The 16,966-nt window shown below is 37.8% G+C and overlaps 1 protein-coding gene across 10 annotated transcripts in view; it reads right to left on the bottom strand.

Moving 5' to 3' along the window:
• mark4b (MAP/microtubule affinity-regulating kinase 4b) overlaps window positions 1–16,966 on the bottom strand; it is a 43,911-nt gene that overhangs the window by 6,648 nt on the left and 20,297 nt on the right. For 4 of the 10 annotated variants that reach the window (XM_056263397.1, XM_056263392.1, XM_056263396.1 and 1 more), the window contains exons 4-16: window positions 12,883–12,931; window positions 12,379–12,444; window positions 11,232–11,302; window positions 10,970–11,026; window positions 10,558–10,794; window positions 7,852–7,971; window positions 7,631–7,730; window positions 6,721–6,830; window positions 6,460–6,637; window positions 6,042–6,253; window positions 5,292–5,395; window positions 2,736–3,011; window positions 990–1,072 (exon numbers count right to left, since the gene is read on the bottom strand). In XM_056263397.1, the coding sequence (XP_056119372.1) occupies window positions 990–1,072; window positions 2,736–3,011; window positions 5,292–5,395; window positions 6,042–6,253; window positions 6,460–6,637; window positions 6,721–6,830; window positions 7,631–7,730; window positions 7,852–7,971; window positions 10,558–10,794; window positions 10,970–11,026; window positions 11,232–11,302; window positions 12,379–12,444; window positions 12,883–12,931 (1,663 nt within the window). The remainder of the gene's footprint in view (window positions 1–989; window positions 1,073–2,735; window positions 3,012–5,291; window positions 5,396–6,041; window positions 6,254–6,459; window positions 6,638–6,720; window positions 6,831–7,630; window positions 7,731–7,851; window positions 7,972–10,557; window positions 10,795–10,969; window positions 11,027–11,231; window positions 11,303–12,378; window positions 12,445–12,882; window positions 12,932–16,966) is intronic. The other 6 variants (XM_056263393.1, XM_056263398.1, XM_056263400.1 and 3 more) reach the window with 2 other exon arrangements.

Here is a 16,966-nt window from a genome sequence, read left to right as displayed (position 1 = left end):
AAACTTATTTGATTCATACATGTTGTGCCATACCATGCCATATTTAAAATGAATCCGATTTAAGAGCCACAGCAAAAAGGATGATTTTCAGTGAATTAAGTTATGACTTCAGAAGACTTGCAATAGAGTGTAACGGTTCTTTGTAAAAGTTCTTTGTTGAAGAGTAAGAAGCCATGAATTAAACCAACCAGCTAAATAGGTAAAATGAGGGAAAGAACTACAATCCCATGAAGCATTGCGAATGACAATCAAATTAAAATGATGGATAAATATAAAACTATTGATTAATATATAATTATCTTTGCAGAATCAATGGTACCAGGAATTCGGCTGTTAAACACAATTATTAAAAAAATATGTTGAATTAATGTGGATTAATGGATTCAACAAAACCATACACTATCGATTAACAACCCTGAAACTCTGGTTTATTTAAAGGTTTATACACTCTCAGAAAAAAAGGTACAAAAGCTGTCACTGGCCTGGTATCCTTTCAAAAGGTACACCTTTGTACCCAAAGAGTGCATATTAGTACCTCAAAATGTACATATTGGTACCAAAATTGTACATCTTAGAACCTAAATGGTACATATTGGAACCTATTTAAAGGGTACCGTCCCAGTGATAGCTTTTGTTCCATTTTTCTGAGAGTAAGTTATCATTCAAAATCAATTCAAATTGCCCTATGGAAAACATAAATCAGATTTTTACTTCCGGAACCCAACTGTGGCAAACAAGGAATATTCGACTTTTCTGCTGCTTTTTGTAGCCCGACAGCTCTCAACATCCCACATCGCACAAAACCATGCAGGTTTGGACACAACAAGGGTGAGTCAATGATGACAGAATAAAAATTTTGAATTATCTCTGAAAGCTCAAAGAGGTGCTCTGACACCCAGCGCCAACACGGGTGCCAAAGAGAGCGGTGAGACTGAGTATTTTGACAGACTGAGAGATGGAACAAGGCCACAAACAGGAAGAAAACTTACTAACTGTTTTTGATCCCTGTGGCAGAGTGCAGCCCGAGACTGACTTGTTTGAGCTCTGGCGCTTAGAGGGGTCAAGATTGACCCTAAGAGTTGATGAGGGGAAGGAAAAAGAGAAAAGGACAGTGTGATAGACAGAAAGAAGGAGGGGAACAGGGAGATCGAGAGAGAAATAAGATTGCAGCAAGGGAAAAAAAGGCAAAGAAACAAATAAACAAAACAGAAACACTGAGCACCCAACAACAGCCGAGACCAAGAGATAGAGACACGAGGAGGAGCAGGCGCCTGAAACTGTCGGTTAATAACACAGGAGGCTTGAGGAAGAGTTAATGCAGAGAGTACATATGCAAACTTATGCGGAAAAAGGACTTTATCCATTGGATGTCATCCTAGATAGGTGCTTAATCTAATCTAAGAGATGGAAGTGTTGCTCTAATCTAATAAAGAGCTTCTAGTTGCGTATCTCTGCAAAAGTCGTTCTTTCTGGCTTTTGGCCCAGACAGGCACATAAACAATTCAACTGAGGATGCTGAAGAGCAAAGCGCCCCATCAGCGTTCCTACTTTCTACTGAACATCTCAATCACATTACGGACTTCAAACGCTCCCGTATCTAACAACATTACCTCCTCATATTCCACGGGAATATGGGCACCAAACCAAATGAAAGATGACTTTGTAAACTAATTGGCTCTAGCGATGGAGCCCATGTCATTTTTGATCTTGTCCGGCTAAAGAGAAATTCACATCCAAGGACGATAACTAAAAGTTTTAAAAGTTTGAATTTTGTGAGAATAGGTCCACACCACATATACAATGATAACAACAAAGTCATTGTATTATAACAATATCATTGTATTCGCTTTCAGAATAATTTTTTCAGCCAATGATTAATAAAAACATTGACATTCAATCAGAATCCACCCTGACATTAAGTTTGAGCACTTAAAAAGGTAAACAACATAAATGCAGCACGCTTATAAATGAACAGAACATTATGTGGACTCCAATATACCGGTAGTTATCATTATAGTTGTTTTTAAAGCTATTTGTCTTTGGTGTGGATGCTAAAATAGTTATCGTTATAATTATCGTCTGTTGGTGTGGACCCTTAGTTATCGTTCTTGGTGTGAAAACTAATATATTTCTCGCTGTAGTTATCTTTATTATTATCGTCCTTTGGTAAGGAGACTAATATAATTATCGCTATAATTATGTTTATAGTTATTGTTCTTGGGGTGAACACTAATATTGTTTTTGTTATAGTTATCTATATCTTTTTTGTTCGTTAGTGTCTACGCTGTTCTTTATAGTTAATGTTCATGTTACCGTTATGTTTATACTTAGTCCGTTGGTATGAATACTAATATAGTTATCATTTTAGTTGTTTATAGTTGTTGCTCTTGGTTTGAAAGGTAATATAGTTCTCTTTATAGTTATGTTTATAGTTATCGTTCATGTTATCATTACTGTTATGTTTTTAGTTGGTATATAGCTGGTCCGTTGGTATGAATACTAATATAGTTATCATTTTAGTTATGTTTATAGTTATTGTTCTTGGTGTGAATGCTAATGTTTATAGTTATTGTTATAGTTTTTCTTATAGTTATAGTTCATAGAAGATTTGGGAAGAGTAAACTAATGATTTGGAACTTGATTTTATGTGGATCTATTTTTATCTATAATCAACAAATGTTTACTCTCACAAAGTCATTCTGGTTTACAAGATGAAACCGTCGCTCTCCTCTTACCTGCGGGTAAGTTTTGAGGTCAGCTTAGAGAACAAGTTTGTGGTGGCACGGCTACGGGAGTGTGGCAGAGGGCTGGCTTCATGGGAGAGGGTGGGTGAGGTGGGGGGTGCGTGGGTGGGAGGCCGGTGGTCCCTTAGCTGGCCACCGTGGAAGGTGCTGCGGATGGTGGATCCCCTCGTAAGCCGAGAGCGTTCTGAAGATGTGGAGCCGGAGGCCCCGGCCCCGGAGATGCTGTGGGTGGATGGGGAGGCTGGAGGTAATCGATGTGACAAGGAGCTGAGGAAAAAGACAAGAAAACATGGATGAAAAGCAACAAAAAAAAAGTTTGCCACATAACCAGCATCTCTTTTGCTCCGGACAAGAATGATATCCATTAAGAACAACCATAGCAGCATGCTAACAACCACCCAGAGCACATGAGCAACAGCATAGCAATGGCTTAGCAAAATGTTAACAACCATTTAATCAATGGCATAATAATAAAGTTAAACAGATCCCACTCACTTTTTCAGCGCCCTTGGTTCCGAAAGTATTTTTTATAATAAAAAAAAATAGTTGAAATAATGCAGGATGATGGCTTCAATAAAAGGATATACCATCCATTAACAACTTTGCAGCTCACAGTAGGTCTTTCTTTAAAGGTTTATAAGTTATTGATCAAAATCAGATTTTGATCAGAATCAGATATAAAGATTTTTATAACACATTAGCAAAATGAGTTTTGCACAGGCAAAGACTTCTCCAGAAAATGCAAAAAATCTGGATTTAAATATGGCTGCTGTGCTGTACGTTCATTGTTCCCACTCATTAGCAGTCATAGTGGCTCTAACTGGAGGCTACTTTGGTGGCAGAACTTAATCCATTAGACAAAGTCCAAAACGTACCACAGTAACAGCTCTATAGCGATGCGATTAGACAGACATCAGACCTCGACACTTGAAGAGGCCGCTCTCGTTGGGTTTAGCTGAGTGTAAATGTGAGGCAGGATGCTGCTGAGTCACTGAGGCATGAGCTCTCTTGTGTACTTATTCCCATCTCAGAAACAGCCACTTTAGGCAAATTAAAACAGAACCCTTAAAGCGGAAGCGGAAAAAAGCTTGCACTCGACCGCACATCTCAACGCAGAGAAAAGGTCGAGACAAATCTCTCTATTTTCTGTTTGTCAAACCAGTCAAAACCCAGGACAAAGGACAGAAAGTCAAACATCAAAGAGAGAAAAGGAGTGCAAGATGAAAAGATTATTAAAAACTCACAATTCTACTGGCATTACTGAGGTGTACTTAATAGTGGATAACATGATGCTGTGCAATGGAAGAGTGTTCTAGGTGGTTACTAAGGTGTTGCCATACAATTGCTGTGGTGTTCTGGGTGGTTACTAGGGTGTTTCTATGCAGCTGCTAGCTACGGTATTCTGGCTTGTTACTAGGGTGTTACTATGCAGTTTCTATAGTGTTCTGGGTGTTACCAAGGCGTTGCTATGCAGTTGTTAGGTGGTTACCAGGGACTACTTGATTGCTGTTTAAACCTGATGTTGTCTGATCACAGTAGCACAACTCTCCTTTTGATGAGCAATAGGAATCGTGATGCTTTCCATAGCAACCAGCACTAATGATCTCTCGTTCAGATGGGTTCACTTTGCTGACGTGCATCTCTTGGCATCGGACTGCCTCTGACCCCTCCATCTCGCTCAGTTTTGGCATAGATCTAACAGATCTCACATGCTGCCTCATTCTGCCCACTCGCCTGGGGCCACTTCACTTAACGCTCTAAATAACCCTGCGTTGATGGACCTTACACACACACACACACACACAGGATTTCCTATAACAGGGTCTCACATATTAGCTTCCCTTGGTCAGCCACACTGCAGTCATTAATAGCGGTGCTGGGCAGAAAAATTAGCATGATGAAGGGGTTTGAAACAGCATGGCTGGATGTGTGCATGGGGTCCAAAAAATGTAAGACTAGTCTGGGATTTAAAATTAAATGTTTATTTTAAACTGTAAAATAAAAATATATATATTCAAGTATTATTTTTAAAGTAACTAATCAAAAAAGCTAATTTGTGACATCAAACATAAAATATTAATATCAATTCCATTTTAATCAAATTGTTTTGCTTATAATACCATTTTTAAAGTATAAAAAATTATTTCCCAGGTGGTCTCAGATTTCAGACTATGTATTTGTCAATTATGGTGATGGTGTTTTTGCGTGTGTAGACACATGTACTGTACTGGCTGGGTTCGGGGGAGTTAGGCTTCTTTAGGTCAACCAGTCAAGCAGCCTTGTGACCCAGACAATCCACATGCCTCCTCTCATTCTCTTTAAGTCACATGACACCCAGTCTTTGGACCTCCCCCAAAGAGGGGGAAAAAAGAGAGGAGAGTGAGAGAAGGACAGCTAAGCAGCCACCATCTGCCACTGCTGAAGCATAACAGACCAAATCCATCTCAATAAACAAGCTCACAGGAAAAAAATGTTTCAGCTTTAACATGGACATCAATTATAAAACTTCAATACACATAAAAAACAGAGACACAGAGACAGGTTTACCTGTTCTCTTTCCCATTCTGTAGTAAGGTGTGTCTGTCAGTGCTGGTACGGTCCGTACATACATAAGTGTTCCTACGGGTCATGGCACTGGCAGGGATGTTGTTCTAAAACGTGAAAGAGAAAGCATTGAAAACCAAAAAAGATGGAAATTAACACAGACATAGTTTGTCACTAAGGCTATCTAAATATAACCAGCATTTCTGACACAGCTGTCCTCAGAAATTCATGCATTTTGTCCATCGGAACATTTTAGGAACAAGTTGTTTTGCATATAAGGGAACATCAATTTATGACCTGAGAATGCCGATAATGAATCTGAACATGTGCCGTTACATCCCAGGGGGAAAAAAAGTTATGCAACATTTTAATGGGCGGCACTTGAATTGTCATCAGGATGATTTATATTTTCTTCTCTATTAAAGGAAATGAGCATCCAAAAATGAGAAATTCCGTCATTATTTACTTATGTCTTTCAAAACGGCATGATTTTCTTTCTTCCTTGGAACACAAAAGGAGTTATTTATAGCAGGTCCAGCTTCCCTTTTCCATAGAATGAAAGTGAATGGTGACCATGGCTGCAAGCAAGGTTAACGGATTAAATTTCAGTCCGTTCCTCACATAAATCTATCAAATAGCTTCAAAAGACCTGGAATCTAGAACACACGCCCTAAGACAATCAATTAAAAAATATATATATTTCAATGAATATTTCCTGTAACCGTATGTGCGTGATTTCCTGTGCTTGATTACCGTTGTTGTGTTGATGTCCTTGCGGCGGTCAGGGATCTCGGCCTTGTTGGGGTTGTTGGCTGTGCTGACCATGGGGCTCGACGGGGGGATGCTACGACTGCCCACCACACTGCAGCTGGCCTTCCGTGAGGGCAGACGTTCCTCTTTTAGATCCCCCTCGCCTGTACTGGTGGGGCTGCGCTTGGGGTGGGTTACTGGCACTGATGGCCCACCTGACAAACATATAAACACAATTATAAAGATAGTTCATAATAAGAATTATACTACTATTACATAGTTAATTATAATTAAGCTATATAATATCAAAAACTATAACTGGCAGACCACCCCAGCAATACTATCATGGATCACCTGTGAAAACCTCTGATCTAGGCCATTTATAAATATGAAATTATCCTTGAGAAGTGTAGGGACTCACAGAAGTCACTGTGCCTCCTCTGGCGGTGGTAGGTGGAGGCACTGCGCTGGGGTTTAGTGTGACTGGAGGCAGAGGTGGAGCTGGAGGTGGAGGTGTGTTTGCTGGTGCCATTCGTGATGGGACTGGGCCTCACCCGTGCTAGAGACAAATTGCTGCTTGACCGTGACTCCATGCCATCCTATATGGGAAACATATGAGATATCACACACTTATAGGATAGCGCACAGGCTGCTCTCGGGTCAGTGGCAATTCCTATCTCACCTCATTCTTGCGACTTAGCAGCAGATAGGTGGCAAATATCTCATTGTACTTCTGTGTGGTCAGGGCATCTTTGATTTCATCACGGGAGTAACCCATCCCTACCATTACATCTGTATGAACAGAGAGAGAAAAAAAATCATATAAGTAAATAAGCAAGTAGCCATTTAGCAGACGATTTTAGCCACACTTTGAGAAATCTGGGTTCAAGTGTCTTGTTAGCAAGATTTAAAATTACGTTCTGGTTACTACAACGGAAAAAAAACGTTTAATTTTTTAAGTTTTTACTTTTTAATCAGTAATCTGTCTTGTTTCATTTAAAAACAATAATAATCATCTTAAAAACAAGATAAATTTTCCTTTGAAAACCAAAGCAAAGCAAATACTACAAGGATACATACAATTTTTAAATTGTTATAAAAGATTTCTTAGAATGATTTTTGAAGGATCATGTGACACTGAACACTGGAGTAATGGCTGCTAAAATTCAGATTTGCCATCACAGGAATAAATAACTTTTTAAAAAATATATTCAAATAGAAAACATATGAAATAATTTTTCACAATATTACTGTTTTACAGTATTTTTGATTAAATAAAGCTTTGGTAAGCACAAGAGACTTCTTTCGAAAGCATTAGAACATCATACCGACTCTAAATCAATTCGCAAATGATGTATGAAAAAGAAAAAAATTAATATACTACAGTTTAAAACTTTAATCATATATTATTTATAGAAAAAAGAAAAACGATTTAGCAATGGGGTAAAATAATAAAATATATCTTGATTTATTACTTAAATCAAAGTATACTGTTTGAAAACCAGATGAATTTACAAGCAAAATTGTGCAAAATCTTATTTTAAAGGATGTTTATATACTGGTTCCCAAAAGTGTTAATAGTCATTCCTTACCTATACGGCTGGTGTCATTATAATCCTCCACCGGCTCTATATGAGGCTTCAGCTCATCGCTTTCATAACCGACATTCATCCACTTATCCTTCATGATTTGCTGAAAGGGAAGAACCGAAAATCAGATAGAGTGAGGCAAAGACCACAAGATCTATGTAAACTCAATAAGACGCGTTATCAGCTGTGTTGGTCGACTGCGGGTCACAGTTGCTCCTCCTCACCTCCAGGGTGCAGCGCTTGGTGGGGTTGAGCACAAGAAACCGGCGCAGGATGCCCTCACAGTCGGTAGACATGTAGAATGGCACCCGGTATTTCCCCCTCAACACACGCTCACGCAGCTCCTGAGGGAACAACACAGACTTCTATTCAACACCTAATCTTATTCTGAACCAGTCAGCCACCGAATCACCCCCACGGCACAGAGAAACAATCACAGCTCACTTGACCTACATTACTTGAGAGCAAAGCATTTCATAAGAGCACTTGCTGCACGTGAGGCGCCTTAGAAAATGTCGCCAAAAAAACTGTTTGGAAATGACACAAAAGAGATTTTACATTAAATATTAGCGGTGATTAGACATATTATTAAAAAGTTTGTTACAAAAGTAAACAAACATGTCTTTAAAATTGAAGTTGAAACACACTGTGGCACATATTTAATGTAGTCAAATTATTTTTTCCTGAATAATTATCATAGCATCGACCAATCACATTTTCTACCAAAATATAGACAATATGTGCAGCACTTAGTGATATTTTATTGACCAAAACTATCATAGTGTTTACAAACACTGAAAATCAATAAATAATGCATAATAACAGGACATTACAGATTTTTATTTATCATAATGGTTGATATTGTATCAAATTGTTTTTGTCGTCATCTAATGCTCACTTAAAGTTAATCTCTTAAACGTTATCTTAAGCAAATCTCAAATTATCCATTTTTAAACTGTACATTAATATTTTGTTGTGATGCTTAAATTCACTTGTAGCATTTAAAATGATTTTAGCTTTTAGTGCTTTATTTATTTATTTATTTACACAGAAAAGTGCAGAATGTTGACATTTATTGATTATCAGCCATACTACAAAAATAATTATTAGCTTATCTACATCAGCCTCAATTTTAATAATGGGGCATTCGTTCCTACCTATCACCGTTTCAAATATTAAAACAAAAATCCAGATAAACATGGTTGTTCCATTGTATTTTTGACATTTCTTGCCTTTCTTTCTTTCGTTTCATACTTTGTAATTAGTGTGAATGCTTCCAGCATTCACACTCTTGAAATCAAAACCTTTATTGTTATTATTCCGTATTCTTCCGTGGTCGCTTTCAACTCCTCTCTACTTTGTGCTACAAAAACCATTCAAGTATGAAAATGTTCAGCTTTTCAAGGACTTGTGTGCTATTATTTTTCTTTTTTATACCTTTTATAATTTTTAAACCAATAAGCTTTTTGTGCATTTTTTTTAACATTTAAGTGCGGATGAGACAGACTGTTCAGAGCTAGAGCACGTGATGTCATCCGCTAGAGTGAGCCAGCTTGAAAACTAATCGTAAAAAATAATTTTTAAATCGCTGGCCTGGCCACAATTTTAACTCTTCGGGCATGCAAACAAGGCAAGGATATAGGCTACTAAATTATTTTTTATTAATGTAGCCTAACTAATGTGACGGCACATCCGTATTTCATATTTTCCAAATGTCTTGTACCGTTAAACATGTTATCACGTGGATGAATAATCATATGCAAATGATATGCAGATGAGGATATGCATAGTAAAACTAGGCGTTATAATCTCCATATATGGTTATTTCGGGGAGGAGACGCATGTGCGCACAATCTTCCGCTGACTGGGATTTATAAAGTGAATTCTGCGCAGGTTCTGGCGTACGCACGGTTTTATAAGTCAGAATATTTGTTTGCGTACGCCATTTTTGGCTTTCGGACGCACGTACACTTTTAGTAAGGATCCTACGCATAGTTTTATAAATGAGACCCCAGAGCATTACGGACCAGTTTTTCAACTCGCCAAAGTGGTCCCTTTTTTCAACTCTATCCACACAAAAAATACATCACATCGTTCGCAAAGGCCTTGTCTCGCTCATGGTCAGGTCATTTCGCCGATACAACCTATAGTTTTGTCTCTAGGGAGGTTTGTTCGAGGCCAAGTATCAGCGATTTTGGCCTTTGTCTAAATAGGAAAGCTGGTTGCCCAGGTGATGTTGATTAGCACAGTTCAAAGGGAGACACACGCGCACACACATAATTGGTCCTGTGTTCTGATTGGTGGACAGTCACTGAGCTCTTTTCTGAAGGAACTTTAATGTTTTTGTTGCATTTATGCTTCTGCTTCTCCTGTTCTCCCTCCCTCTTCCCTCCTCTTCTCCTCCTTCCATCCTCTACTCCTCCTGTCCTCCTCTTCTCCTCTCCTTTCCTAATCTCTTCTTCTCCTTTTATCCTCTTCTATCTATCTGCCTGTCTAACTATTTGACTTTCTGTGTCCAAATTATCTATCTATCTATCTATCTATCTATCTATCTATCTATCTATCTATCTATCTATCTATCTATCTATCTATCTATCTATCTATCTATCTATCTATCTATCTATCTATCTATCTATCTATCTATCTATCTATCTATACCTTTCTTTTTTGTACTCCTTTACTTCTCTACCTCTGTCTCTTTCTCTACCCCTTTATTTATTTACCTCTGTGTCTACTTCTCTACCTCTCTAATTAAACTCTTTAGTTTTCTAAAATTTTTTGGATCTTCTTTCGCATTTCAGCTTATTAATGCATTTGAATTAAGCTTTTTTTTTTGCATTTTTGCTCTGTTTTGCAGTTTGTGCATTTCAGTTAAGCATTTTAAGCATTCACACGCATGTTCCGCAGGAAATGCAATTTTTCTAGTTTACCTTGAGGTTCTGTCCATCAAAGGGCAGTGATCCACTGACCAGCGTATAGAGAATAACCCCCAGACTCCAAATATCCACCTCTGGCCCGTCATACTTCTTCCCCTGAAAGAGCTCTGGGGCGGCGTAGGGGGGGCTGCCGCAGAAAGTGTCCAGTTTACTGCCCAGCGTAAATTCATTACTGAAGCCAAAGTCAGCAATCTTGATGTTGGAGTCTGCATCAAGCAGGAGGTTTTCCGCCTGAGTGAGGTATAAGATGGGATGGGGTATATGACCATGAGCAGGAATTTAATAGTTTTATGCTTTGGGGGTATTTTAAAAAGGGAGCAAAGTGTGGAGCTGTAAGGCCTTTACTCTTTTATGAGAGCTCCAGAGGTAATAAAAGGATGTATAAGTCATGAGAAAGAAATATAACCTTCAAGTCCCTGTGAACAATATTCTTCTGATGACAGTAATGAACCGCAGACACAATCTGAAAGGGAAACACTGACATTAACAGGAAGTTATACAAAACTGCTACATTTTCATGAGTATAAGCGTTTACAGCATCTTTAACAAATTCGAAACAGATAAAATACAAATCTGAGAGGAGCAAAACCAAGCTGTATTTTCTAAGGTAAACAAGTTTCCAGATTTATAGATATAGATTCATAGAATTTATTTATGATATTTCTCACCTGCCGGAATTTACCACGTGCCTCCTTTTCCTTCATTCTCCCATGGGATACGAGGTAGTCAAATACTTCACCTATCGCAGAAGAAACATTTGAGTAAAACTAAAACATGATAAAAAATAGCAGCCAAAATGATTCTTCCTCAGGGAAATTATTGAAATAAAATCTTAAAATGACTGATAACTGGTAAACAGCCAATAATAAAATTCTACACTATATAGTCCAAAATTAAATTAAAATGAATCTAAAATCAACATTATAGTGTACAGTATGAAAAATGGAGATTTATTTTGAGATTTGCTAAAGATTGAATTTAACAGTTATTAAATCAATAAATTAATTTAATAATAAATTCAATTAAATCATTAAAACAAATTTAAGTGAGTATTACATATCTTTAATATCGGACGATAATCTATTTGGTACAGATATATTGCACATTCCTACATAAAACTACATAGAAGTATGGGTAAAGATTAAGGTAAACACACATTGGAGAGGTAATGGAGGTCACTTATATAACTCATTTAGATAAATTATGAACAATCAATTGGGAATTTCTATATTAACGAAGTAAGTAACTTAATACTCAGTTTCATTCCGGATAATGATTAAGCTTCCACTGAGATGTGAAACGGGAAGGAAATAGAAAAGGCAGATTGCCAATGTGTAGTATAAGCTGTATCGCTGTACATGATTCTCCACGCGCTCGCACGTGCATCAGCCTCATCAGATAGATTAGGAGTGGAAACGTGAGATTCATTAAGAGAGCAGCCGATTCAAGCGCCACGAATAGGATGGGCTAAAGTTAAAATAAGCCTGATTTGACTATGAACATCTTTACTAGCAGCTCTAATTGCTGAGCTGTGTGGGCCTGGCTTCAGTGAATGCACATGAAACCTTTAGAAGAGCCCGTGCATCTGATGCGACAGTCGTACACATGCATGTTTGCGTGTGAGCATGAATTAAAACTGGAGACGTGTGACTATTCATGTAAAAACTCATCAACACTTGATGGTACACACAGAAAAAAAAAGAAATAAAGAGGAAGCAAAAATATTATTACTATTATTACATTATTACTATTTTTCCGGATTAACACAATTATGTAGGAAGCATGTGTGTATGTTGAAACAGGGAGGAATCATACCTCCACTGGCGTATTCCATCACAAGGTAAAGCGTTTTTTCTGTCTCAATCACTTCAAAGAGCTGAACTGTAGATGAGAGAAAAAAATCTGATCATATCACTGGGTACAGTCTAAAAACATGGTAATAAGTGCATTGAGCAACAGAGAATAAGCGCAGGTTGTTGTATGATTGGTTCAAGGAAAACCTAAAAATGTAAATTCAGTGAATAATTTAAATCATTTTTCACTGAAAATGTTCTCTTCGACATAGCTCTCAACTACTAAAACTTCAACAAATTAAAATAAAAACAAAAAATATCAAAATAAAAGCCAATTCAAAATATGAATAAATATTACATACAAGTAAAATAATAACATTGCTACAGATACAGATAATATAAACTAAAAAACTTCAGAGGAGGGTCAATGTGTTTTGAGAGGCCTCAGATGTCAATATTTTCCCATGTGAAGGATAAAATGAAGAAAACTGACATTTTTTTACTCAAAAGCATCTAAAATACTCACCGATGTTTGGGTGGTTGAGGCCCTTCATGATCCGTACCTCTCGAAAGAGCTGAGGAGAGATCAAATAATAAAATCATCATTAAAATCACCTATAAACTTTTGTTTATACAACAACATAGAAATATAATTCATAACATATCATTCAAAGATAATTATAATTCATAGAATTATCTATAATTAAATCTTAATATAATTAATATAATTACGTATATATAATTAATGTGCACTTTACATTACATTTCACCCAAATTATTATGCTGATCATATAATTTGTATTAACCTAGAAACAAATACATAATAAAAACGTTTTTACTAGTGGTCTCAGACCTGTTTCAGTCATGTTTAGAGGTTGATAAACTCATCTCTGTCAGACATGATTTCATTGATTATATTAATAAAACATCAGAAGCCACAATAACTCTGCAAAGACCAACGGACGGGTATTCATCAGTTGTGTAAATCCATAAATACCATTTACACCAAAGTCCATGATAAATACAAAACACGGCCCACTCTCTATGATGCAACCCATTGTCCTTTCTAACAGCGTTTAAATTGAACGGAAGAGGGATTAAGATTTTTTTTTTTTAAAACATCTTATGACCAATCTTTCTTTCTGTTTTCTAAGACATCAGAGCTATCCTGCGGCGTGTCTGCCGCTGAGAATCATGGTCTTGAGGTACAAGGTTGAATTGCTGTTATGCACAAAGAGCCCTTCCAAAATTGCAACATTTACTTGTTTTAAAATTGTACGAGGGTAAATAATGACAGTATTTTCATTCTTGTGTGAACTATCCCTTTAAGTTTAAGAAGTCCAACCTAATGGCCATGATGAAACGACAAACAAGGTGTGTGAGAACCGTCCATCTGTTGTTTGAAAGCAGAACTTGATTGCTGCAAGAACCTTGTATGACAAAAGGAGAGGGGCGGAGAGACAGAGTCAAAGAGAAAAGTGACGGACCAAGAAAAAGCGTGACTGAAAGACAAAGAGTCACGAAGACTACGAGTGCACTTCTGAATATGAGAAACAGAAAGGGAAGGTAAAGGAAAGAGAAGATAATACGTGGAATGTGTCGATGGCTGACAGACACGACACGGTTAGAGCTAATTCTTCCCAAACACACTCAGTCACCCTGGGAGAAAGTCCAAATGAAATAGAGAGAGAGAGAGAAAGGGAGGCCATGTTTTCATTTGTCCTCACTCACTGCCCTCTGTGTGTCCCATCGGTTAGTTTCCATTTACCATCCGCTTTCAATTCAGGAGCCTGTGCAGCTTCACTTTCCCAGCCCTGGGCCAAAATCATAGGTTGACAAAAAGCATCACAACACAAAGCCGAACAAACTGATACAGAATCAGGGCCAAGTTTACTTTTCAATGCAGTATAAACGCAATGATTATGAACACAATGGCTCTGTTCCAAATCCCAGTGTGCTGCCTACAGAGGCAGCATTTAAGGCATCACATGCCCTCTCAACACAAAGGCAACTTAATTATGCTCATATACTTAGTTTTGGACACATTTTAATTCAAACTCTATGTATCCTGTGGAGAAGACAATTCCAGAACGCACTGTGATGAGCTCTGTGGGGGGAAAAAATGAATGCAAAAGAGAAATGTTGAATTTATATATACATATACAATATTTAGCGTAATTAAAACTAATATTTGTGTGCTTTGTATTTTTATGATGTTACTTTAGTACCATTGTAGACCACTCCAAATCAGTCAAGGCAGCTGCCCAAGTAGACCGTAGCCCGTAGGCAACGAGGCAGCTCAGTAGTTTTTGGAAAAGAGCTAATGATTACCTAACCTGGCCCTTGCCAGATGAATTTCGCTCCGCCTAGCTTCACTCACATCCATCTGGAACCGATCCATTGAAATGGCGTTTCAGAAGGCTGGGCCTTATCAAAAATCCTTGCATATGATTGGATAAGCCACTTGTCTGTCATCTTTATCGACGTGCTATTTCAACCACTCACACCGAAGCCAACCCGTGACGCTGAAGAATCCGGTCGGGAGAAGGCACTGATCTATTAACATCGTTTCCACCAACAAAAGCCTTAAGAGCCGTTCTCTGATGTTCTTTTAATGAAACAATATTAGGTAGATTGGACAACACGGATGAAATCAATGTTAACAGCATCAATGTTAACGCTTGTTTCCTCGATGCGAGCCGCCATTGTTGTCTGAATCAAAACAGTCTCACGGTCGCTTCTCCACTACGTCACATCTATGAAACTCCCGCACTGCGTCCTGATTGGCTAAACCATAAAGTTGGTTGGAGAAATCACTCTCAATGGAAGAGGTTCCATATGGATGTGAGTGAAGCTAGGCGGAGCGAAATTCATCTGGCTAGGGCCAGGTTAATGATTACCTACATTTCTTGATTGCTAGCAGAGCTTGAGATTGATGAAGGCTTAATTTTGCTGGCTTATATTCCAAAACGTTCGTATTTCTGTCTCTCCTGAAAGGCCTTTTCAAGACAAACGACCTCATACGGCTTTATATTTGGCTGCTTTAAAGAGCAGGAAGGAATTCCAGTGAAGTTCTCTCTAGATTTATACTGTCTGCATGCTGACGGCCCCCCGAGGAGTTTTGTTTTGCTTCTCGATGCACATACGTTTACCTTTGGGCATAATTTGTTCTAACAAAACCGGTACAGGAGCAGGTTTGCCCTTTATACATCAGACACACTCCAGATAACATTATGATCGAATTCCCATGCATTTCGAGAAACATGAGGCCAGTTCGGCAAAGTCAAAGAGATAAAAGATCTAAACATGGTGTCAAAAGCAAGAAGGACTAGTTTTTAGATGCAGCAGTACTAAAAATATACTTTTAAGGGTTGACAACATGAACTGGACGGATTATGATCAATTCGATCGTTATATTTTAAGAAGTCAAGCACTTCACTTCACGGTTCTGATGGGACACACCAACAGTAGGCATCTGTTTGAGGTCACTAATCTGTTTGTTTTACGCATGTACGGCTGGCACACACAAACACAGATGCTCTCAAATGCGAATTGAACTGATCGAGGCAGACAGGTTACATAATGACCCCGCTAATGCGAAAGACTGAGCCAGCAGCACAATCACTGTAAACAGAAAGGAAATCGAATCCACTTTTTCACCCCAACAAAACAGAGCTGTTACATCACTAGTATGCACAGGTTATTCGTCTCGAATCAACTCCAGTGTGCCTCTGTTTTCACAAGTGCATTAAAAGTTCAATACATCCCATGAACCAGCTGATCAGCACTGTAAAAATTCAGATATGTGTTTTGTTGTATAGTAAAAATATCAACATCAAGGTCAAATAACTGTTTTCAATTGCATGCATTGGTGAATCGATCACAATAAGACCAGAAACAGTTAATAAAAAAGGGACAATTTTAATTATCACTATATGCTGATTTGCCACTCAAGAAACATTATTATTATAAACAGATGTGCTGCTTAATATTTGTGGAATCCATGACATTTTTTTCAGGATTCTTTGATGAATAAAAAAGTTAAAAAGAACAGCATTTATTTAAAATACAAATATTTTAACAATGTTAAAGTCTTTAATGTGATTTTTGGTCAGTTTAATGCATCCTTACTGAATAATAGTATTTATTTCGTAAGAAAAAAAAAAAATATATATATATCATACTGACCCCAAACCATGTTGTACATTTATATTGTTCTACAGATGTTCAATTTTTTTTTTTTTTTGATTTCTTTCTGTAAAAAAAAACAAAGATGCACATTAAGAATGTGCTTTTTTGCAACGTGCACAAGTGACTTTGTATTTTCAATTTGGAATGTGAAAGTGTATTTCTTTTGCTTTTATGAGCAGTCATACAAGCTGAATGATCACATGACACCAGGGGTATCCTGAGACATCAAACGTCACCCGGCTCACACATACACGAACGTCCCCTTGAGAGCGGCTCTAATTGAATTGCACATCAGCTGTTCACCTGAGCCCGAAAGATAACCATCAGATAATCCAGCCCCTCCCTCACTCTCTTTCCTCATGCATCTCTCCTGCTTTTCCTCAAAGACAGGACTTCCTGGTTCATTTCCTAGGCTTTGG

Source organism: Rhinichthys klamathensis, unplaced genomic scaffold (genome assembly GCF_029890125.1).
Source record: "Rhinichthys klamathensis goyatoka isolate OS25496 unplaced genomic scaffold, OSU_Roscu_1.1 h1tg000206l_1, whole genome shotgun sequence".
Lineage (NCBI taxonomy): Eukaryota > Metazoa > Chordata > Actinopteri > Cypriniformes > Leuciscidae > Rhinichthys > Rhinichthys klamathensis.
Note: the sequence above shows the minus strand (reverse complement) of the source record. Positions and strands in the feature narration are given on the sequence as shown.